General features: G+C 45.9%; 1 protein-coding gene across 3 annotated transcripts in view; it reads left to right on the top strand.

The window, feature by feature from the left end:
• Positions 1 to 23,659: 23,659 nt before the first annotated feature.
• ACOT7 (acyl-CoA thioesterase 7) overlaps positions 23,660 to 25,562 on the top strand; it is a 109,048-nt gene continuing 107,145 nt past the window's right edge. For 2 of the 3 annotated variants that reach the window (XM_055419436.2, XM_088845421.1), the window contains exon 1: positions 23,660 to 23,907. In XM_055419436.2, coding sequence (XP_055275411.2) covers positions 23,681 to 23,907 — 227 coding nt within the window. In that variant the 5' untranslated portion in view covers positions 23,660 to 23,680. Of the gene's footprint in view, positions 23,908 to 24,223; positions 24,344 to 25,562 lie in introns of those variants that run through there. The other variant, XM_088845420.1, reaches the window with a different exon arrangement.

The following is a 25,562-nucleotide window of genomic DNA, read 5'->3' as shown; positions in this document are numbered from 1 at the left end:
CCAAAACAAGCATGCTTTAAAAAAAAAAGATACCTAATGATAGACGTATGTGATAGTGCTTTACTTCTAAACAAAGAATGACATAGAAAGGATTAAATTAAGAGAGATCTATTTTCCCACTATGTTTTCATTTATTTTTATCATATGTGTTTTCTCTACCTTTGTTTTCTCTTTGATTCCAGCTAAAAGCATATTCTAAGGGATTTGATTTAGGTCATACCTTAATGGTCTAGTGGTTTTTCCTACTTTCTTCAGTTTAAGCCTGAATTTTGCAATATGGAGGTCATGATCTGAGTCACAGTCAGCTCCTGGTCTTGTTTTTGTTAACTGTATAGACTTTCTCCATCTTCAGCTGCAAATAATATAATCAATCAGATTGTATTGACCATCTGATGTTGTCCATGTGTAGAGTCGTCTCTTGTGTTGCTGGAAGAAGTTGTGTGCTGTGACCAGTGCGTTCTCTTGGTAAAACTGTTAGCCTTTGCCCTGCTTAATTCTGTACTCCAAAACCAAACTTGTCTGTTACTCTAGGTATCTCTTGACTTCCTACTTTTGCATTCCATTCCCCTATGATGAAAAGGACTTCTTTTTTGGGTGTTAGTTCTAGAAGGTCTTGTAGGTCTTCATAGAACCATTCAAATTCAGCTTCTTCAGCATTAGTGATTGGGGCATAGACTTGGATTACTGTGATAGTGAATGTTTTGCCTTGGAAACGAACAGAGATTATTCTATCATTTTTGAGATTGCACCCAAGTACTGCATTTTGGACTCTTTTGTTGATGATGAGGTCTACCTCATTTCTTCTAAGGGATTCTTGCCCATAGTAGTAGATATAATGGTATGGTGATCTGAATTAAATTTACCCATTTCTGTCCATTTTAATTCACTGATTCCTAAAATGTCAATGTTCACTCTTGCCATCTCCTGTTTGACCACTTCCAATTTACCTTCATTCATGGACCTAACATTCTAGGTTCCTGTGCAATATTGCTGTTTACATCATCAGACTTCACTCCCATCACCAGTCACATCTACAACTGGGCATTGTTTTGCTTTGGCTCAGCCTCTTCATTCTTTCTGGAGCTTTTTCTCCACTCTTCAGTAGCATATTGGGCACCAACTGACCTGGGGAGTTCATCTTTCAGTGTCATATCTTTTTGCCTTTTCATACTTTTCATGGGGTTCTCAAGGCAAGGATACTGAAGAGGTTTGCCATTCCCTTCTCCAGTGACCATGCTTTGTCAGAACTCTCCACCATGACCCATCCATCTTGGGTGGCCCTATACGACATGGCTAATAGTTTCATTGAGTTAGGCAAGTCTGTGATCCAAGTGATCAGTCTGGTTAGTTTTCTGTGGTTTCCATTCTGTCTGCCCTCTGATGGATAAGGATAAGGAGCTTATGGAAGCTACCTGATGGGAGAGAATGGCTGTGGGGGATTCTGGGTCTTGCTCTGATTGGGGGTTCATGACATTGTACAGGAGGCAGTGATAAATACCGTCCCCAAGAAGAAGAAATGCAAAAAGGCAAAATGGTTGTCTGAAGAGGCCTTACAAATAGCTGTGAAAAAAAGAAAAGCGAAAAGCAAAGAAGAAAAGGAAAGCTATAAGCATCTGAATGCAGAGTTCCAAAGAATAGCAAGGAGAGATAAGAAAGCCCTCCTCATGATCAATGCAAAGAAATAGAGGAAAACAATAGAATGGGAAAGACTAGAGATCTCTTCAAGAAAATTAGAGATACCAAGGGAACATTTCATGCAAAGATAGGCACAATAAAGGACAGAAATGGTATGGACCTAACAGAAGCAGAAGATATTAAGAAGAGGTGACAAGAATACACAGAAGAACTGTACAAAAAAGATCTTATGACCCAGATAACCACAATGGGGTGATCACTCACTTAGAGCCAGACATCCTGGAGTGCGAAGTCAAGTGGGCCTTAGGAAGCATCACAGGGAACAAAGCTAGTGGAGGTGATGAAATTCTACTTTAGCTATTTCAAAATCTAAAAGATGATGCTGTTAAAGTGCTGCACTCAGTATGCCAACAAATTTGGAAAACTCATCAGTGGCCACAAGACTGGAAAAGGTCAGTTTTTCATTCCAATACCAAAGAAAGGCAAAGCCAAAGAATGTTCAAACTACTCTACAGTTGCACTCATCTCACATGCTAGCAAAGTAATGCTCAAAATTCTCCAAGCCAGGCTTCAACAGTATGTGAACCGAGAACTTCCAGATGTTCGAGTTAGTTTTAGAAAAGGCAGAGGAGCCAGAGATTAAATTGCCAACAGTTGTTGGATCATAGAAAAAGCAAGAAAATTCCAGAAAAACATCTACTTCTGCTTCATTAACTACACTAAAGCCTTTGACTGTGTGGATAACAACAATTTGGAAAATTCTTGAAGAGAGGGGAATACCAGACCACATGACCTGCCTCCTGATAAATCTGTATGCAGATCAAGAAGCAACAGTTAGAACTGGACATGGAACAATGAACATGTTAACAACAATTGGTTGACAACAATTTGGCTCCAAATTGAGAAAGGAGTACGTCAAAACTGTCTATTGTCACCTTGCTTATTTAACTTATATGCAGAGTACATCATGAGAAATGCTGGACTAGATGAAGCACAAGCTGGAATCAAGAAGCTGGGAGAAATATCAATAACCTCAGATATTCAGATGATATCACCCTTATGGCAGAAAGTGAAGAGGAACTAAAGAGCCTCTTGATGAGAGTGAAAAAGCTGGCTTAAAGCTCAACATTCAAAAAATGAAGATCAGGGCATCTGGTTCCATCACTTAATGGCAAACAGATAGGGAAACAATGGAAACAGTGAGAGACTTTATTTTCTTGGGCTCCAAAATCACTGCAGATAGTGACTGCAGCCATGAAATTAAAAGACACTTTCTCCTTGAAAGAAAAGCTGTGACCAACCTAGACAGCATATTAAAATGCAGAGACATTACTTTACCAACAAAGGTCTGTCTAGTCAAAGCTATGGTTTTTCCAGTAGTCATGTACAGATGTGAAAGTTGGACCATAAACAAAGTTGAGCACAGAAGAATTGATGTTTTTGAACTGTGGTGTTGGAGTAGACTCTTGAGTCCCTGGGACTATAAGGAGATCCAACCAGTCAATCCTAAAGGAAATCAGTCCTAAATATTCATTAGGAGGACTGATGCTGAAGCTGAAGCTCCAATACTTTGGCCAACTGATGCAAACTGCCAACTCACTGGAAAAGACCCTGATGCTGGGAAAGATTGAAGGCAGGAGGAGAAGGGGACAACAGAGGATGTGATGGTTGGATGGCATCACTGACTCGATGGACATGAGTTTGAGAAAACTTTAGGAGTTGGTGATGGACAGGAAAGCCTGGCGTGGTGCAGTCCATAGGGTTGCAAAGTGTTGGACATGACTAAGTGACTGAACTGAACTGAAAAGCATATCCTACTGAGGTTTTTTTTTCCTTTTCCACTCAATTCTTTATTTTCCCAACCTTTTTTTAAATTATTATTCGTGGGTTGCCGTTGCTGTGTGGACTTTACCTAATTGCAGCAGGGGCTACTCTTCATTTTGGTTCTTGGCTTCTCACTGCGGTGTTTTCTCTTGTTGCAGAGCTCCAGCTCTAGAGTGTGGGCTCAGTAGTTATGTCGCATAGACTTAGTTGCTCTGCAGCTTGTGGGATATTCCTGGGCCAGAAATCGAACCCTTGTCCCTTGCTTTGGTAGATGGGTTCTTAACCACTGGACCACCACTCAAATCCTCAAGCTTATTAATCTGATTTTTCTATGTCTAATTCAGATATAGAAGGTTGTAGGATCCTATAATATGGATGGAACAATGAGACTAAAACTAACATAGAAGGTTGACCATCCTATATTCTTATAATCACATGGTGAAATACTGTTCCTTATAGGTCAGGTAGTGGTGGCTGTTGTTTTTCAGTTGCTAAGTCATGTCTGACTCTTTGTGACTCCATGGACTGCAGCACACCAGGCTTCTCTGTCCTTCACTATCTCCCAGACTTTGCTCGGGTCCACATCCATTGAGTTGGTGATGGCACCTAACCTAACCATCTCATCCTCTGTCATCCCCTTCTCCTTTTGTCTTCAATCTTTCTCAGTATCAGGGTCTTTTCCAGTGAGTCAGTTTTTCACATCAGGTGGCCAAAGTATTGGAGCTTCAGCTTCAGCATCAGTCCTTCCAGTGAATATTTAGGATTGATTTCCTTTAGGATTGACTGGTTTGAATTCCTTGCAGTCCAAGGAACTCTCAAGAGTCTTCTCCAGCACCACAGTTTGAAAGCATCAATTCTTCAGCGCTCAGCGTAGGTCAGATGCAATTATCTAAACTCCAGGAAATTGCTGACTCAGAGGTTTACACTTGACCTTCCCCACTGTGTAGGATAGGTCTCAGAATTCATGTGGAGGTTGTGCCAGATATCAAGTCTCTATATTCCAGTCCTACTTGGGGACCAAAGAAATGACCACAGTGTCCACACACTCAGTGGATCCATTGTGAGCCATACATGACCAGAAATCCATTTGTTACATGGCCTTCACCATGTCCCCACTCTCAGGGGGACATATGACAACATTTGAGAGCTCCAGGGATCAGTGTAAACTCAGACTCTGTGTCCAGTGGTCCTGGAAATGTTTGCACACTCTCCCCTGGGGTACAGTTATCTAAATAAGTGTCAAACACTCCTATGAGGAACCTGGGGGAATCATTACTCTATACGTAGGCCTGCTTTCAGTCGCAAGATCCTGGAAACCCAGGCTTCCTTTAACCAGTAGGTTCTGGGTTCAAAAATTGTCTCAGGGATAGAAGACCTGCAAGGAATCATTACTTCAAAAACATTTTTTTTACTGAAGTATGGTTGATGTACAATGTTGTGCCAGTTTCTGCTGTACAGCAGAGTGATTCAGTTGCACACACACACACATATATATGTTCTTTTTCATATTCTTTTCCATTATGACTTATTACAGGATATTGAATACAGTTCCTTGTGCTGTGCAGTGGGTCCTAGTTGTCTATCCATTCTCTATATACTAGTCTGCGTCTGCTAATCCCAAATTCCCAATCCATCCCTCTCCCGCCCCCTTCTCCTTGGCAACCCCCAGTCTCTTCTCTATGTCTGTGAGTCTGTTTCTATTTCATAGATAAGCTCTTTTCTGCCATATTTTAATGAAATCATTACTTTTCCCCTTAATATATATTTTATTAAAGTAGAGTTGACTTATAATGTTTTTAGGTGCACAGCAAGGTGATTCAGTTATACATAATCACGTCTATTAGTTTTCAGATTATCTTCCATTATAGGTTATTATAAGATATTGACATTGACTATAGTTCTCTGTGTATATAGTAAACCTTTGTTGTTTGTTGTGTATCTATTTTTTAAAATTAGAAATCTAGCATTCTATTCATACTAAGCCTAAGAAGTAGAATCAAAATGTCAAATTTTTTCCGTTCCATTCCGTTGCTCAGTCGTGTCCGACTCTTTGCGACCCCGTGGACTGTAGCCTACCAGGCTTCTCCGTCCATGGGATTCTCCAGGCAAGAATACTGGAGTGGGTTACCATTTCCTTCTCCAGGGGATCTTCCCGACCCAGGGATCGAACCCGGGTCTTCCGCATTGGAGGCAGACGCTTTAACCTTTTAGTTAGGCAAAAATTTATAAGTTTTAAAAAATATATATATCGTACTATATGCTAGTTGCTCAGTCGTGTCTAACTCTTTGTGACCTCATGGACTGTAGCGTTGGAGCCTACAATCTATGGATTGTATGGAGCTATGAATTGTAGGAGCCTTGCCAGGCTCCTCTGTCCATGGGGATTCTCCAGGCAAGAATACTGGAGTGGATTGCCATTTCCTTCTCCAGGGAATCTTCCCAACCCAGGGATCAAACCCAGGTCTCCCGCATTGCAGGCAGATTCTTTACCATATGAAGAATCACCAGGGAAGTCCATATTATATTATACATACAATGTACGTATACAAAGGCTTTTGGACTATGCTTGATAAAGGCTTGAAAAAGAACATTAAAAAAAAAAGAAGAGACAAAGAAATTGGAAATCATAAATTACAATGAAATGGGAACACTGAATATGAAATAGAAAAAGTGAAACAGACTAGATAAGAATAAAAAATCATCATATAGTCCAGTTGTTTTTTAAGATCGTTGCTCATTAGAAACACATCTGAAGCTTTGAAGAGAAAATCAATACCTGGACATTTGTGTTTTTCAAAGAATTCCAGGATAATTCTGATATGCACCTGGATTTAAAAAAATGGTTATAGAAATCATTGCTTTTCATTGGAGTCATCGCCACTCTTTTGGCATCCTTTGTGGCATCCTTTGATATCCATCCTTTAGCTGATTATTTCCTTTAATTGTGCAGACAGAGAAGTACCCTTGCTGGCTGCCCATCTATTTTGGCCCCCAGGATGCTGGTTCTCTTTACAGTCTCCATAACTCTTTATGGGTCAGGCTGCCACCCTGTCTTGGCCAATCATCGCAATAGTTCTGACCTCTTGGCAGTTAAGCGCTGCCTTTGCTGCTTTGCAATCCTTCATCCCAGATGATAAGGATCCTGGTCCTATAATGGCATCTCAGACTATCAGCCTCCACTCTGCTTCTTAATGATGCTGGTGTACCTTCACCATTTCCTTTTTTTTTTTTTAATATTTACTTATTTACTTGGTTGAGCCAAGTCTTAGTTGTGGCATGAAGCATCTTTAGTTGTGGCATGTGCTGTCTAATTCCCTGACCAGGGATTGAACTCAGGCCCCCTGCATTGGGAGCTCTGAGCCCAGTCACTGGACCACCAGGGAAGTCCCTTCACCATTTCTTTCTTACTGATTTGGTAAATGGTTGATCCTTCAGTTTCTCCCAAGAAACCCACTCATTAGGGTTCTTTCCAGCCTTATACAGCATGTCCAAGCTAGCAAGGCCCCTTCTTTGAGCCTTTCAAGCACAGTTACCTCCCTTAGGCTGGGCCATCCTCTCTTCTTTGCCACGAGGAGCCATTCTAGCAGCATGTTCACACCATCTCAACACCAGGGCGATAAATCCTTATTCTGGGAGGGAGTTCCTAGAGCCATATACTCCCTCTTTAAGCGACTCTCTTTTCTGCTCTCTCATTTCCTTTTGAATCCAGTCCCATTTGTTCTTTCCAGCTCCTTTGGGGTGGGTCCCTGTCCTGTTAACAGGTTCAGTATTCCCCATCTGAGATATGTAAGTGCTTAACTGTAGCTATTGGCCTAGTGTCCAGGAGGGGAGGTGGAAATCCTGAGGGTTCATGTTGTCCTGCAGTGTGAGATCAATTTCACTTTCCATCCAGTTTCTATCTTGCTCAAAATTCTTTACTTCCTGATGTATCACACTGTTTAGGGCATCTCTTTCCACTAATATACTAGATATAGTGGATTGAATTTTGTTGTCGTTCAGTCACTAAGTTGTCTCCAACTCTTTGCGACCCTATAGACAGTAGCAAGCCAAACTTCCCTGTCCTTCACCGTCTCCTGGAGTTTGCTCAAACTCATGTCCACTGAGTTGGTGATGCCATCTAACCATCTCATGCTCTGTTGTTCCCTTCTCTGCCTGCCCTCCATCTTTCCCAGCATCAGGGTCTTTTCCAATGAGCTAGCTCTTCACGACAGGTGGCTAAAGTATTGGAGCTTCAGCTTCAGCATCAGTCCTTCCAATGAATGTTTTGGGTTGATTTTCTGAATATTCATTGGATTGAATAGTATAATAGTGGGTTGAATAGTAGCCCTTCTAAAAATTCACATCTACCTGGAAACTCAGAGTGTGACCTTATTTGGAAATAGGGTTTTTGCTGATGTAATTAAGTGACGATGAGGTCACATTGGATTGTTGTTGTTGTTCAGTTGCTAAGTCACGTCCAACTCTTTGCGACCCCATGGACTGCAGCACACCGGGCCTCCCTATCCCTCACCAACTCCCAGAGTTCACCCAAGTTCATGTCCGTTGAATCAGTTATGCTATCCAACAATCCAATGTGTACCATACTGGATTAGGTGCAGCCTAACTTCAGTGACTGATGTCCTTACAAGAGGAGAGGGACACAGAGAGAAGATGGCCATGTGAAGATGGAGGCAGGGATTGCAGGGATGTGGCTACAAGTCAAGGAACATCTGGGGTCACCAGAAGCTGAAAGAAGCAAGGAAGGATTCCTTCCTAGAGCCTTCAGAGGGCACATCCTTGCTGACAACTTGATTAACGCTTCTGGCCTCAGAATTGTGAGAGAAAATGTTTCTGTTGTTTTAAGCCATCTAGTTTGTGATACTTGTTATGGCAGCCCCAGGAAACAATATATTTGATATGTCTTTCCAGTTGCGTGTGTGTGCTCAGTTGCTCATTCGTACTACTGTTTGTGACTCCGTGGGTGTAGCCCGCCAGGCTCTTCTGTCCACGGAATCCTCCAGGCAAGAATACTGGAGTGGGTTGCCATGCCTTACTCCAGGAGATCTTCCCAATCCAGGGATCAAAGCCAGGTCTCCTGCATTGCAGGCAAATTCTTTACCATCTGAGCCACTAGGGAAGCCTCTAAGAAATACACATTAATATATATATATATTTAATAAGCAACAAGGACCTATTACATAGCATAGAGAACTGTTTTAATATCTTGTAATAACCTTTAATGGAAAATAATCTGAATATGTGTGTGTGTGCTTAGTCACTCATTCATATCTGACTGTAGCCCACCAGGCTCCTCTGTCCATGGGATTTTTCAGGCAAGAATACTGGATTGACTTTGCAACCCAGGGATCGAACCTGCATCTCTTGAGTCTCCTGCATTGGAGGCAGACCCTTTACCTGCTGAACCATCAGGGAAGCCCCATGTGTATGTGTATATGTATATGTGACTGAATCACTTTGCTATACACCTGAAACTAACACAACATTGTTAATCAGCTATACTTCAATAAAATAAAAAATAAATGGGAGACTTATCATATTATAAAGTGATATATTCATACAATGGAATATTAGCCATATATTTAAAAGTACATACAATATGGATTCCACTCGAAAGTCGCTCAGTTGTGTTTGAATCTTTTTGACCCCATGGGCCATACAGTCTATTGAATTCTCCAGGCCAGAATACTGGGGTGGGTAGCCTTTCCCTTCTCCAGCAGATCTTCCTGATCCAGGAATCGAACTGGGGTCTCCTGCATTGCAGGCGGCTCCTTTACCAGATGAGCTACCAGGGAATCGCCAAGGATCTACCAGGGATTCCATTTACACAGAGTTAACAAACAGGTAACACTAGTATATGATGCTGGAGGTCACATGGTGGACCTTTAGTAAGGAGGCAGAGACTAGAAATGTGTGAAGCTGTTCTGGCAATGTTTTGTTTAGTAACTTGGGAGTGTGAAAATTAACAATGGGAAACCTCAAGAAGATGGAGTCAGGAGGTCAGAAGGGGGAGCTCATAGGCAGTACCACTCACCATCAACTGCAGGAAGAACTGCCAATTATGGACCCCAACAGAATTATCAAAAAGAGTCATCAATCACAGACCCCAACAGAAAAAGATGAATATTGCATCTCTGACAAGAAATCAAGTAACTGAGAAACTCTGCCAATGAGACACTCTGAGTTGTCACTTTTCTCCAACATACTTTCACTCAGAACAAACTCTCCCATCTTCCTCCTTTTTCCTCTGTAATGTAATACTCCTCTCCTCTGTTTATTGGTCTTTCGTTATAAAACTATGGCTTTTGTTACAGCTTGCCTGTCCTGAATCGCAAATCTCTGCTATTCCCAAATAGACCCATTTTTGCTGCTAAAAATAACTTTTATTTTTAAGGTCAGCAGGAACCAGTTATATGTGTTTGTCCACTTTATGAAAATTTGTCAAAAGTACACCTAAATATGTGCACATTTATGTATGCAAGTCATACTTTGATAAAAATTTTAAATACTAGACTAGGGAATTCTCTGGTGGTCCAGTGGTCAGGACTCACTCTTTCACTGCTGAGGGACTGGATTCAATCCCAGGCTGGGGAACTAAGATCCCTCCCATAAGGGATAAACCATAAGCCACCACCAAAAACACAAGACTAACACGTGTAGTTTTCTTATGTGTTTTTCTCCAGTTATGTTCAGCTGCAGTGTTGTAGGCACAGAATAGGGGCTAAGTTGGATTTAACCAGGGCTGTGGTTTTATCAAGCGAGAAGTATGAAGAAGCCAGAGAGGGACAAGGGGGCTGAGGGTGGATTCATAGGAAGGCTAGAATGACTGGTGTTGAAACAGGAGCAGGTAAGAAAGTAACCAAAAGTGGGGACTGGCTGTTCACCACTCAAGCACCAATAAAGAGGCCAGATTGGTGGAAAGAAAAGTTTGCTTTATTTTGGATGCTTGTGAACTGTGTGTTGGGGTAGGGTTCTCCAGTCCAAAGGTTGATTCCCCTCCCACTGACAATCAGTGTGTAAGAGTTTTTATAGGCTAGAGGGGGCTACATGCAGAAACAGCACAGTCAGCTCTGATAGTAATTTTTTAAACAGTCATCTTGAAATCCGTCACCAGTGGTCAGTGTCATCTTGATTGTTTCAAGCACAGTTTACCTTCAGTTTCAAATGGGGTCAATTTGTCCCTATTTCTCTGAGACCAATTCTTGGAACTGTGGCAGCTTATGTCATGACAACACTCTGGTCATCATGTAGTTAACGTCTTCCACCTGGCGGGGGTTTCAGTCTCTACAAGACAGCTCACAGGATATGGCTCAGAATATTATCTAGGGCCCTTGAGAAGGAACTAAAGGTCCTTGATTATGTGTAATGACCAAACTATTATTATTTAGTCCTATTGGACTATTTTCCTTTCTTTCCACATTTTTTCACTTCTCTGATTACACTTACCCTTTGGCTAAAGTTTGTCCACAGACAAAAGTCAGACAGAGGACGTGGCGGGGTAGGGGGCAAGGACCATAGGGTCTTACCCCATGTCAAGAAGGGAAGAGAGAAGATGTGGGAGTTGAGGCCAGGGAGGAGGTGGTTGGGCTGGAGGAGTGAAGGTCTGAGGAGCTAAGGATTACTGGAGCTGGGAGTGGAGAGCTTAAGGAAGCTTAGGAAGATGGTGGTGGAGTCAGAGAGAATGACATCTGAGACTGAGATTTCAGAGAAGTTGTCCTTTACCAGTGGGTAAATCTAAGGTCAGGGTGAGATCTTGAGAATGCAGAGCTGAGGCAATGTGGAGGGCAGTCAGGCAGTGGGGGAGGGTTGTCGCCATGGATTAGCAACCACCTGCGCTACATGGGGAGTGGGCTTAGAGAAAGTGATGGCATTCCTGGAGGAATCACAGGCTATGACAGCTTTGTGATCAGAAGACTGAAACAAGGAAAGGTAAGGGAGTGCATATTCTGAAGACATTAAAGTTCAAAGAAAATGGTCTGGAAGCACTGATGAGGAAGGACACGACATTTGAGAAATTCTGAATTAGAAATGTCAAGAATCCTCCTATTCACACAGGGAATACTATATAGCAGCAAACATGGGCAGACTGCTGCTTCGGGAAACACTGATGCTGCAGCCAGTGATTGTCTGCCCAGAGGAGGGGTGCCTATGCCTGGGGAAGAGCAGGAGGAGACTTCCAGAGGGCTGGTGATGCTGTCTGTCTTGATCTGGGGAGTGACTTCCATGAGTGCATGTATTTTATTACAATGAATTTAGCTGTGCAATTAGAATTTATGCATTTGTCTGCTTGTACGTATTGCTTATAAATATCCAGATGGTACTGTGCGGTGTCAGGTACGATGGTAAAAAGCCTGGCACACAGCCAGGTACCTACGAGATGCTCAGTAAGTATTTGCTGGGTGCATGAGAATAACGATAGTTAATTAGTTATAATGTCCACCACTGACTGAGCTCTTCCTGTGGACTAGGTACTTCCCTCAATGATTTATTGCTTTATTTTTAAAATATTTATTTATTTGCTTTTGGCAATGTCACGTCTTAGTTTGTATCACATGAGATCTTCCTTGTGGCACATGTACTTCTCTGTAGCGCAGGGGCCCCTGAGTGCTTGGGCTCACTAGTCGCAGCACGTGGGCTTGGTTGCTCTGCGGCTTGTGGGATCTTATTTCTCCGCCAGGGATGGAACTTGTGTACCCTGAATTGCAAAACGGATCACTACCAGTAGAGAAGTCCAGTAGTAGAGAAGTCCTGCCCCCCTCAATGATTTACATGTAACTCGCTTAATCCTCATGAAAACTCTATTAGGCTATCTGTATCTATAGCCATATCTATTTCATCTGTGTATATACTATTATCCTCATTTTGTGGATGAGGAAACTCAAGCACAGAGTTTCCTGGTCAAGAAACTTGCCCAAGGCCACACAGCAAGGAGAGTCCCTTGGACTGCAAGTAGATGAAACCAGTCAATCCTAAAGGAAATCAACCCTGAATATTCATTGGAAGGATAGATGCTGAAGCTGCAGCTCCAGTACTTAACCTGATGCGAAGAGCCGACTCATTGGAAAAGACCCTGATGCTGGGAAAGATGAAAGGCAAAAGGAGGGGTGGCAGAGGATGAGATGGTTGGTTGGCATCACTGACTCAATGGATAAGAATCTGAAGAAACTCCAGAAGACAGTGGAGGACAAGGGAGCCCGGTGTGCTGCAACCCATGGGGTCACAGAGTCAGATACGACTTAGGACCGAACAGCAACAACAGAGCAAGGAGGGGTCAGGAGGTGAATTCATGCCCTGGGGCCTCAGATCCCTGCATCTTAATCTCTTTACCAAACAAGGCAGCGCCCCATTATCAGTTATGAACCCCCAAGGGCACCCCCTGACATCGGATCCTTCTGTGTTACTGTACTGCTAAGGAAAAGAGCAGCCAAGGTCCCTGAGTGACCTGACACCTTGACGTGGAGCCTCCCCCAGATCAGGCAGCAGCTTGGTTAGAAATCACTTCCCCTGGGGAGCTTGCTGAGAACGGAGTCATTTTAGACACACACTCCCGGTTTCGGCATCTGCCAGGGGGGCTGGCTGACGGGCAGCAGTACCCCTCTTCACAATGCCACATTCACAGGAAACTCAATTTAAGCATCTTTTGAAAATAAGGGGCCCTTTGGCTCTTCAAACAGCAATTGATTTCTTTTTTTTTTTTTGCTGTGTCAGGTCTTTTGGTGCTGCACGCAGGATCTTCACTGAGTCACATGGGATCTTTCCTTGTGGGACACGGACTCTAGTTGCGGCATGTGGGCTCCAGAACAAGTTGGCTTAATTGCTCCACGGCATGTGGGATCTTAGTTCCCAGATCAGAGATTGAACCTGCATCCCGTACTTACCACTGGACCACCCAGGAAGTCTGAATCAGCAATTACTTGATGTATGAAACCAACATTTTTCTTCAGGTCCCTTCAGAAACAAGTAAGGATACCCTAGTTGTTTTTTTTTTTTTTTTTTGCTATCATATGTGTGAGACTAGGAGAGTGACTCTGACTTTGGGTGGCTTTTGTTGTAATCATGGGGTTCCCCATAAAAATTTGAACATGGGAAAGTTTATTCTGATTTTTAGCAAGCACTCTGGCTGTGGGCTGAAGCATGACAATGTAAGGAAGCATGTGGGAACTCACTCAGCCCCCAGGTGCCGCTACAGAGCTCCTAACTCAGAGACCAGGTGCCTGGCTAGCCTGCCAGGCCAAAGGCGTCTGAAGGTCTCTAACCTATTAACATGCAGGCACCAGGGCACGGTTATCATGCTAGATTTAAAGCTTGACCTACTTAAGGTCCAAGAGATGATTTCTAAATGCTTCATTTGGAAAATGAATCTACATCTATCCTAACTCATGGTGTTTTTTTTTATTTACTCATTTTTTTTTTCTCTCTGTGTTTTTCTTTTCCATGTAATGACTTGTCTTCTTGGCTTGACTTCTCAGATTAGGGGTCCTGCTTTCAAATGCTTCCTTTATCAGTTTTGGGATTCACTGGTAGCTCAGCTGGTATAGAATCCACCTGCAATGCAGGAGATCTTGGTTCTATTCCTGGGTAGGGAAGATGCGCTGGAGAGGGGATAGGCTACCCTTTCCAGTATTCTTGGGTTTCCCTGGTGGCTCAGCTGGTAAAGAATCTGCCTGCAATTTGGGAGACCTGGGTTCAATCCCTTGGTTGGGAAGGCTACCCATTCCAGTATTCTGGCCTGGAGAATTTCATGGATTGTGTATAGTCCATGGGGGTCACAGAGTCGGACACGACTGAGTGATTTTCATTTTCTTATTAGTTTTAGGTTTCCTTGGAGGGTTCATTCTGGGGTCAGAGTCCCAGGGCTCCATGCTCGATTTTAAAGGTGTTAGGAATGTGGTGCACATGAGGTCGTAGGGTCTGTTCTGTAGACAGCCTCTGTAGTTCCCTTTGAGAGTCAGTACTCCCTTTGTAAACCAGGGCTGTGGGGGTGTGGGGATAGAGGGGGTTGCACTTCCCTGTTTATATGTTTCCTCCTGGCAACAGGAGGATTGTGTCCACTCACTTCAGTGGACAAGAAGCATAGTCACGAAGCATCCAGCATCTCTTAAGAAACACAAATCTTTTTTTTGACTGTGCCAGGTGGCATGTGGGATATTAACTCCCCGACCAGGAACTGAACCTCAGACCCCCTGCAGTGAATGTGCTGAGTCTTAACCACTGGACTACCAGAGAAGTCCCCAAGAAACCCAAATCTTTAGTAAAACAGCTCAATACTACCAACATTAAAAGAAACAGAAAAAGGACTTCCCCAGTGGTCCAGTGGTTAGGGCTCTGTGCTTCCACGGCAGGGGGCCTGAGTTTGATCCCTGGTCTGGGAACTAATATTCCACAAGATGTGAAGCACAGCCAAATAAATAAATGTAAAAGGAATAGACAAGCTGTGTGAGTGGGGGTGGGGGGCAGGCCCCCCTCTCCCAGCAGCATCCTCTGCCCAGTGCCCAAGAGGACAAGCAGTGCCTGGAGAATCCTGCAATGTCCTTCTCTGGTCTGAAGCCCAGCTTGAGTGAGGGAGACCCCAGTGAGAGGGCTCTATCCCAAGGCCGGGATCTCAATCTATCTGGTCAACCGGTCCCGGGCCCAGGAGTTCAGGGCAGCCTGGTTCCTGGGGTGGTTCACGCCACTTGTGCGCTGCCCCTTCTCTGTGCCAGGTGCTCTTCCAAGTGCTTTTTCGTAAAAAAAGTTAATCAATTAATTTAATTTTTGGTTGCACTGAGTCTTTGTTGCTGTGCTCTGGCCTTGTCTAGCTGTTGCAGTGCTTGGCCTCCTCATGTTGCGGAGCACAGCCTCTAGGTGCATGGGCTTTGGTAGTTGTAGCCCACAGGCTTAGTTGCCCTACAGCATATGGAATCTTTCTGGACCAGGGATTGAACCTGTGTACCCTGCATTGGCAGTTGGATTCTTAACCACTCGACAACCAGGGAAGTCTTTGGTGGATCACCTCCATCTTACTCTCAGCAGATCTTGACTTTGCCCAATCTGTCGAGGCTCCCCACGGGGTGGTCTTAACGTGACATGGGGACACAGGCTGGCTGGAAGTTCCCCTGTGTACTCAGGGGTCCTGCTTCTCCTACATGAAGGAGCAACCAGCAGTGAAACCCAGGGCTTTGAGTGTATGTAATGGGAGTCCTTCCTTGGGGCTGGCCTGCTCACCTGCCTCTGCCTCACCCCTGCCCAGGTCCAGGTTAGGCAGACGCTGCTCATCTACACGCACCTGGGAGCACCTGTCCTGTGTTCATTAGGCCTCTTCTCTTTCTCTGAGCTATAAACCCAAGCCTATACCAGAAAATCACATCTTCAGTTTATCTGTTTTTCTTTTTTGGTCTCAAAGAGTCGGACACGACTGAGTGACTGAACACCCCTCACAATCTTTATCATTTTTTTGGCTGCATTGGGTTTTCATTGCCACGTGAGGGGCTTTCTCTAGTTGTGGTGCTCAGACTTCTCGTTGCAGTGGCTTCCCTAGTTGCTGAGTACCCCCACTAGCGCAAGCAGGCTTCAGTAGTTGTGGCACTCGGGCTTGGTGGCCCCAGGGCATGTGGAATCTTCCTGGACCAGGGTTGGAACCTGTGTCCCCTGCATTGGCAGCAGATTCTTAACCACTGGACCACCAGGGAAGTCCCTGGTCAATTTAAAAAATATGTAGGTTTCTTTGTTGTTATTCAGTTGCTAAGTCATGTCTGACTCTTAGCAACCCCAGGGACTGCAGCATGCCAGGCTTTCCTGACCATCACCAACTCTCAGAGCTTGCTCAAACTCATTTCCATTGAGTTAGTGATGCCATCCAACCATCTCATCCTCTGTCATTCCCTTCTCTGCCTCCCTTTGATCTTTCCTAGCATCAGAGCCTTTTCCAATGAGTCTTTGCTTCATGTGGCCAAAATATTGGAGTTCCAGTTTCAGTATCGGTCCTTCCAATGAATATTCAGGACTTATTTCCAGAATGAGAGGGAAATAAAGTTCATTAGAGTGGGAGATGCTATTAGAACAGTGGGCCGGCTCAAGGGAGAACCAAAGTTGAACAGGGGTCCTTAGTCCACTTTTATACCCAGGGTACAAGGAGTGGTATAGGGGTCTTGTGGGTCATTTGCTGATTGGATGAGACATATATACTGGGTGGGGGAAGAGTAGGGGAAATACCTTCTCCCAAGACAAGGAGCTGACTGTGGCTCAGATCATGAACTCATTATTGCCAAATTCAGACTTAAATTGAAGAAAGTAGGGAAAACCACTAGACCATTCAGGTATGACCTAAATCAAATCCCTTATGATTATACAGTGGAAGTGAGAAATAGATTTAAGGGACTAGATCTGATAGAGTGCCTGATGAACTCTGGACGGAGGTTTGTGACATTGTACAGGAGACAGGGGTCAAGACCATCCCCATGGAAAAGAAATGCAAAAAAGCAAAATGGCTGTCTGAGGAGGCCTTACAAATAGCTGTGAAAAGAAGAGAAGCGAAAAGCAAAGAAGAAAAGGAAAGCTATAAGCATCTGAATGCAGAGTTCCAAAGAATAGCAAGGAGAGACAAGAAAGCCTTCCTCAGTGATCAGTGCAAAGAAATAGAGGAAAACAACAGAATGGGAAAGACTAGAGATCTCTTCAAGAAAATCAGAGATACGAAGGGAACATTTCATGCAAAGATGGTCTTGATAAAGGACAGAAATGGTATGGACCTAACAGAAGCAGAAGATACTAAGAAGAGGTGGCAAGAATACACAGAAGAACCATACAAAAAAGATCTTCACGACCCAGATAATCACGATGGTGTGATCACTCACCTAGAGCCAGACATCCTGGAATGTGAAGTCAAGTGGCCTTAGAAAGTATCACTACGAACAAAGCTAGTGGAGGTGATGGAATTCCAGTTGAGCTATTTCAAATCCTGAAAGATGATGCTGTGAAAGTGCTGCACTCAATATGCCAGCAAATTTGGAAAACTCAGCAGTGGTCACAGGACTGGAAAAGGCCCGTTCTCATTTCATTCCCAAAGAAAGGCAATGCCAAAGAATGCTCAAACTACCGCACAATTGCACTCATCTCACACGCTAGTAAAGTCATGCTCAAAATTCTCCAAGCCAGACTTCAGCAATATGTGAACCTCCAGCCTGATGTTCAAGCAGGTTTTAGAAAAGGCAGAGGCACCAGAGATCAAATTGCCAACATCTGCTGGATCATCGAAAATGCAAGAGAGTTCCAGAAAAACATCTATTTCTGCTTTATTGACTATGGCAAAGCCTTTGACTGTGTGGATCACAATAGACTGTGGAAAATTCTGAAAAAGATGGGAATACCAGACCACCTGATCTGCCTCTTGAGAAACCTGTATGCAGGTCAGGAAGCAACAGTTAGAACTGTACATGGAACAACAGACTGGTTCCAAATAGGAAAAAGAGTACGTCAAGGTTGTATATTGTCACCCTGCTTATTTAACTTATATGCAGAGTACATCGTGAGAAATGCTGGGCTGGAAGAAGCACAAGCTGGAATCAAGATTGCCGGGAGAAATATCAATAACCTCAGATATGCAGATGACACCACCCTTATGGCAGAAAGTGAAGAGGAACTCAAAAGCCTCTTGATGAAAGTCAAAGAGGAGAGTGAAAAAGCTGGCTTAAAGCTCAACATTCAGAAAACAAAGATCATGGCATTTGGTCCCATCATTTCATGGGAAATAGATGGGGAAACAGTGGAAACAGTGTCAGATGTTATTTTTTGGGGCTCCAAAATCGCTGCAGATGGGGACTGCAGCCATGAAATTAAAAGACGCTTATTCCTTGGAAGGAAAGTTATCACCAACTTAGATAGCATATTAAAAAGCAGAGGGATTACTTTAGCAACAAAGGTCCATCTAGTCAAGGCTATGGTTTTTCCAGTGGTCATGTATGGATGTGAGAGTTGGACTGTGAAGAAAGCTGAGTGCTGAATTGATGCTTTTGAACTGTGGTGCTGGAGAAGACTCTTGAGAGTCCCTTGGACTGCAAGGAGATCAAACCAGTCCATCCTAAAGGAGATCAGTCCTGGGTGTTCACTGGAAGGACTGATGCTAAAGCTGAAACTCCAATACTTTGGCCACCTCACGCGACGAGTTGACTCATTGGAAAAGACTCTGATGCTGGGAAGGATTGGGGGCAGGAAAAGAAGGGGACGACAGAGGATGAGATGGCTGGATGGCATCACCGACTTGATGGATATGAGTTTGAGTGAACTCTGGGAGTTGTTAATGGACAGGGAGGCCTGGTGTGCTGCGATTCATGGGGTCGCGAAGAGTCAGACACGACTGAGTGACTGAGCTGAATTGCTGGGGTAGGAGGGGAGATAGATTATACCTTTCCATTAATAGTTGCAACATGGGGGAGGGAAGGACAATAAGGGTCTGGTTTTTCTGTTCCTGCATTCCAACACCCTCCTTGGTTTTATCTGCTCTTTTGTCCTTGGGTCACCACACTAATCAGGGACTGAACCTGGAAACTGCAGTGAAAGCCCAGAATCCTAACCGTTAGTGCCTGTGTGTGCTCAGTTGCGTTTCTCTGTGACCCCATGGACTGTAGCTCACCAGGGTCCAGTGTCCACGGGATTCTCCAGGCCAAGAATACTAGAATGGTTTGCCACGTCCTTCTCCAGGGGATCTTCTCAACTCAGGGATGGAATTCATGTCTCTTCCGTCTCCTGCATTGTAGGTGAATTCTTTACCTAATCACTAGGCCTCTGGGGAATTCTCCCTTATTTTCAACCTAAGTAATTATTTTCAGTTAATTTTCAAAGAGATTATACCAATTTATATTCCACCATTGGTGTTTGTGAATTCTTGTTGCTTCATATTCATTAATCTATAGTGACATGAAAAAATAATAAAAACAGATGAGGCCTCTCTTTAGGACTTACCCCCTTAGTCCTTTTCCTCAAAGTTTACAAGTGTCAAGTTTATGTCTTTCCAAAAATTTTTGAATAAATTTTTACATGACGCTTTTTATTACAATTTGTAGACAATATTTCTGATCCAAAGAAAGTGTGCAAATTAAGTAACTGCTACTGTTAAATATGATGCTCTTAGCAAACCTCTCTTAATTTATTCTTATAATATTTAGTGATTATGTGCTATTCTAGGAGCTTGGAATAGCACCATGAACAAGATAGTAAAAAATTCCTGACCTCATGGCACATTCATTCTAGTTAGGCAAGAAAAACTAAATCAAGGAATAAAATAAATATTAATGGTATTAAGTGCAAAGGAGAAAAATCTGCCAGAAAAGAGGATAGGGAACGTGGAGGGCTTGTAACTTAGATAGGATGGTGGGGAAAGTCCTCGTTTAGAACGTGATATCAAAGACTTGATGTGAGGTGGTGAGCCCATGGGTGCCTGAGGAAAGAGTGGCCCGGGTGTATCTGGGAACTATGGTAGGGGTCAAAAGGCTGGGGATGAGCAAAGGCGAGAACAGGATCAGAGGCCACACATACGGAGGAAGGAATGGGCAGATTCTGGAATCATAGGGAAACATAATCATATTCTAGCCATTTAAAATTTTTAATTAATTTTTGGCTGAGCTGGGTCTTTGTGGTTTTGCACAGGCTTTCTCTAACTGTGGTGAAAAGTGAAAGTGAAGTCGTTCAGTCGTATCCGACTCTTTGAGACTTCATGGACTGTAGCATACCAGACTCCTCTGTTCATGGGATTTTCCAGGCAAGAACACTGGATTGGGTTGCTATTTCATTCTCCAGGAGATTTTCCCAACCCAGGGATTGAACCCAGGTCTCCCCCATTGTAGGCAGATACTTTACCATCTGAGTCACCAGGGAAGTCTGGTGAGGCAGGGGCTACTCTTTGTTGCGGTAGGCTGCCTTCTCACTGTGGTGGCTTCTCTCTTTGCACAGGCTCTAGGGGGCATGGTTTTTCAGTAGTTTCCAGCTGTGGTGAACACCTTAGTTGCTCCGCGGGATGTGGAATCTTCCCGGACCAGGGATGCACAGGCGTCCCCTGCACTGGCAGATGAATTCTTATCCACTGAGCCACCAGGGAAGTCCCAGACTTATTTTGAACATAGAGCTGGCAGGATTCACCCATGGGGTGGATTAAGGGTGTGAGTGGAATTGTTAGCTTGAGCAACTGGAAGGAAGTGTAATTTACCAAGATGGGGAAGACTGCAAGAGGACCAAGTCTGAGGCAGTGGGAGTTGTCTATTATATAACCACAGTGAGGGGTGGCCTTGGCCAGGGACACACGAATCTGGGATTTAGGGGAGTTGTCTAGGCTGGAGACATCTGGTAGGTATTTGTTCAATCGATAGGATTTAAAGCCATAAAACAGGATGAGCCCCCAAGAGTCCAAACATTACTCGGGGGTTCTCCCAAGTCCTGAGAGGAGGGAATGGAGATGGACCAGCCCAGCAAGCTGTACAGAGAGGCCAGAAGAGTAGGAGTACGTGGCAAGGAATAAACATTTCAAGAAGAGAAGGATCATGCTAGCTCCATACTGTTGAGAAGTCAAGTAAAATGACTTCTGACAAAGGATTATTGGATTTAGCAACTTGCAAGGAATTAGTGACCTCGATAAATCGAGCGGAAGAAACAAAAGCTAGAGTGGTGTGGGTTCTAAAGAGAATGGAAGCAGGGGAAGAGGAGAGCGGCTGTGTTTATAAACAGCTCTTTTGAGAAGTTTCACTGAAAGAGAGGGATGGAAATGGCCCCACTAGCTTGAGAAGAAAGTAGAAAAAAAACCCCTAAAATGGGGAGGTAACAGACTCTTCGAGATCAGTGTAAATCTCATGATGTTTTTGCTAAGGGATTGGGTCCCCCACCACTCTCCTTTAAAGCAGAGCAACATCATAAACCACACAAGTGGATCACCTCGGACTATGGTTTTTCTCCCTACAGAATCCAGGACACAATAAGAAGCGGGTTGGCTGTTATCTTCCCTGGCTTCCTCTGGCCTGGGGGGCCCTGTCACACCAAACTGCTGACAGATGCTGTCTTTTTCCAAAGGTGCTGATTTTGCTCCAGGTGTTTTTTTTTTTTTTTTGGCCTCACCCTGGGAGGGACCTGGCTATTTAATCCTGAACCACTCAGCCCAGTCCCCAGTCTAGGAATTTCCTCAGCAGGTGGAAGGAGTCAGGTTTTTTGTGTCCTGGCTTTGTCCCCCAATCAGATTTTCAGCTTTTTGAAGGAAGGAATGTCTCCAAGTCTCACAGTCTTGAGCCCACCTACACATGTAGGGCAGGGCTTCAGGAAATCTTCATTCCTTTGTACTGACTGTCCTGGAATGGCTGTTTAGAGAGCAGGAATGAGCAGGGAAGGTGAGCAGAGAGAGAAAGCAAGCCCGTAACTTCTTCACCTGCTTCCCTGATGAACTCATTTCATCTCCCCACAGCTCTGGAAGGTGACTACTATTTACACCATTTTATAAGAGGAGAGTGAAAAGTTTGTCTTGAAGCTCAACATTCAGAAAACAAAGATCATGGCATCTGGTCCCATCACTTCATGGGAAATAGATGGGGAAACAGTGGAAACAGTGTCAGACTTTAATTTTTTGGGCTCCAAAATCACTGCAGATGCTGACTGCAGCCATGAAATTAAAAGACGCTTACTCCTTGGAAGGAAAGTTATGACCAACCTAGATATATTAAAAAGCACAGACATTACTTTGCCAACCAAGGTCCGTCTAGTCAAGGCTATGGTTTTTCCCGTGGTCATGTATGGATGTGAGAGTTGGACTGTGAAGAAAGCTGATCGCAGAAGAATTGATGCTTTTGAACTGTGGTGCTGGAGAAGACTCTTGAGAGTCCCTTAGACTGCAAGATCAAACCAGCCCATCCTAAAGGAGATCAGTCCTGGGTGTTCACTGGAAGGACTGATGCTAAAGCTGAAACTGCAATACTTTGGCCACCTCATGCGACGAGTTGACTCATCGGAAAAGACCCTGATGCTGGGAAGGATTGGGGGCAGGAGGAGAAGGGGACGACAGAGAATGAGATGGCTGGATGGCATCACTGACCGGATGGACATGAGTTTGAGTGAACTCCGGGAGTTGTTGATGGACAGGGAGGCCTGGCGTGCTGTGATTCATGGGGTCGCAAAGAGTCGGACAGGACTGAGCGACTGAACTGAACTGATAGATAAGGAATCTGCCTTGCCTATGACTGCAGAGCCTGCTAGTGCTCCTGGGTTTCATCACAAGAAATTTATTTCAGGACCCATAGTGGAAGAAGTTAAACAGGCTTGGTGACCCTAGATGCTTCCAGCGATTTAACTAGTACAAATGGGGGAGGAAAAGGAAATGGTAACACACTTCAGTTTTCTTACATGGGAAGTCCCATGGACAGATAAGCCTGATGGGGGTGGGGAGGTGAGAGGGCTACAGTCCATGGGATTGCAGGAGAGTAGGACACGACTTAGCCACTCAACAACCAACAATAGAGGAGCTTGATTTCTGTGGGTTTTGATTTTTAAAAACCTGACTACAGAAGCAATTTGTGTTCCTGGTAAAAAGCTCGGAAAGAGTCAAGTCTCACAAGGAGTAGAAAGCTCTCCAAAATTCCGCAGGCAGAGTGATCACTTCTCCTCTCCTTCTTGTGCGGATTTGGTCGTGAACTGCACTACAGGGCACGCGTTGTGCAACATAACAGACCTTTAGGCCTCCTCTCTGCAGGACACGCATCGCTAACCAAAGGCTCAGCTATCTGGGCAAGTCTTTCAGAAATGACCCAGAGATGGTTTCCAGAGGGCGGTGTGGACGGATCCCAGTTCCCGGCCTCTCCCCAGCAGTTGCGTGTCCCTGCAGCAGAAGCACTCGCTGAGGCCTGATGGTTCCGGGCTCCCGGGTTAGTGCACTCACGTGCCTCCCAGCTCGGCCATGAAGGCTCCTTTACGGTAAACCGCCCCCAATATCCTCTCAGGGCTGATCTGAGAAGGCGCGTGCTGGCCGCGGCCTCCCGCTGGCCTTTCAGCCCACGCGGAAGGCAAGGCCTCCGCGTACGGCCTCGCCGCGCGGTGGGCGCACGCGCGGGGGAAAGCCCCATACGAACACGCTCCGCGCGGGCCGAGGCTCACTCTCGCGGCCACCCAGTCCCGTGTCGGCGCCGCCCAACCGCCGCGGAATCTTCTGGAAGCGGCGCCCAGCCGCCGCCAGAACCGCACGCCGGGGGAGCGGACGCCGGCCCGGTGGGGGGCGAGGGCGAGTATGCGGGGCGGAGCTTCGAGGGAGGCCGCGTTCGATTCGCTTTCGGCGAGCAGGCCCCGCCTCTCTAGCGCCATGGCTCCGCCTCCCCCCTCCCCCTCCATGGCGCCGCCCGGGCTCATTCATTCCGCACCCGGCCTGCCAGACACCTGCGCGCTCTCTCAGCCGCCCGCCGCCGCCACAATGTCGGGCCCCGCCGCCGAGACCCCGTCTGCCATCCAGATCTGCCGGTAAGAGGGGCGCGCGGCGGGAGGGTGGGCGGGCGGCCAGGGGGCCTGCCGGACCCCCACCGGCCCCACGCCCTCCCCTCCCCAGTCCCCGCCTCCGCTGAACCGGTCACCTCCGGACCCCGCCCGCCCGCCGCGGCCGGGATTGCTCCTTAGATGCCACAGGGCCGGCAGCCTCCCCGCGCGCCGCCGCGCCGGCCTCCGGCGCATCTCTTGGTCGGCGCCGCGGTCACGCAGGCCGTTTGCGCGAGGAAGCGGCGCGGCGCCCTTCCCAGGGCGGGGGTCGGAGCGCGGCCCCTCGCGCCCCGCCCAGCTCCGCCCCGCCGGGTGCCTGAGCATGTCGGGGCTTCACCCCAGGTCCCACTGAGACCTCTAATTCGAGGTCGTTATTCCGGCGGTGGTGCAAAGCCATCCGGATCCCCGGACATGTGCGGCGCAGGTAACCCACTCTGCTGGGCGGCGGCCAGAACCCTTTGAGCCCTGGAGTGGGCGCCCGAGTGGGCGAGGGCTGCAGTTACGCAATCCTTTCAGTACCCTGCAAAGGTTTTGGTGTGGGGGAGGCGGCTGTTAACAGGAAGAAGAGGGAAATACCTTTCCCTTCTGACAGCTCAGAGCTAAGAACAGAGGATGGTCCTTTGAGCCCAGAAGCATCTTACAGAATGGGGGTAAAGGGTTCTTGTCAGGGGCCCACCCCAGCCTTCCTCCTCCGGTGCTGGTGGGTAGAGGGCCCGAGGATGCCCGAGACCTCGAGCCGGCTCATTTCCGACCGGAGCAGGGTAACCTCAAGGTTACTTTCCATTCCCTCGGACAGAACGGAAGCGGGTATTGAGCCTGAGCTGAGGAAGGGCGAGGAGTCTGGAAGGCCCTGCAGGGCCTGTGCTTCCTGCACCACTGACAGTGACAGCACTTTCCTGTTTGGGCTTGGCTCCTCAGATTCTGAGGTTGGGCGTCACATTGACCTTGGGTTCAAGCCAAGTTAATTTCCTGAGGATATTGACATCTCCTCGGAAGAGACAAAGGCTAGGCGCGCCGTGATGGATCCGTGGGGTCCCCTGAACCCAGCCCTACTTCTGACTCAGTCGGAGTCCTGTCCCGACCTCAAGGTCAGTTTTGACTTTTTTAGGGAGAGGTAATCTTTGAGGGAGCCTTGTGCCATTGATTTGTTATTGGCTGTGTGACTGTCCTGGCCCCACCTACTCCAGGTTGTTGCTGCTGCTGCTAAGTCGCTTCAGTCGTGTCCGACTCTGTGCAACCCCATAGATGGCAGCCCACCAGGCTCCCCCGTCCCTGGGATTCTCCAGGCAAGAACACTGGAGTGGGTTGCCATTTCCTTCTCCAATGCATGAAAGTGAAAGTGAAGTTGCTCAGTCGTGTCCGACTCTTCGAAACCCCATGGACTGCAGCCTACCAGGCTCCTCCGTCCATGGGATTTTCCAGGCAAGAGTACTGGAGTGGGGAGTGGGGATAATAATCGAAGTAACCGATCCTAAGAGACAGACAGGCCTGGAATCAGGTCCTTGGGGTCAGTCTCTACCTCCTAATGGCCAGGTGACCTTGGAGCTCATCATTTGCAAAGAGTTTGTTCATTATTTGCATCTGGTTTGGTGAACCTGGCATTTCTGGGAGGGTGGATGACAGGGATCCCAGGAGACTCTTAG

The sequence above is a fragment of the Moschus berezovskii genome, chromosome 17, assembly GCF_049115385.1.
Source record: "Moschus berezovskii isolate FMDL1 chromosome 17, NW_MosBer_1.0, whole genome shotgun sequence".
In the NCBI taxonomy this organism is placed as follows: Eukaryota; Metazoa; Chordata; class Mammalia; order Artiodactyla; family Moschidae; genus Moschus; species Moschus berezovskii.
Note: the sequence above shows the minus strand (reverse complement) of the source record. Positions and strands in the feature narration are given on the sequence as shown.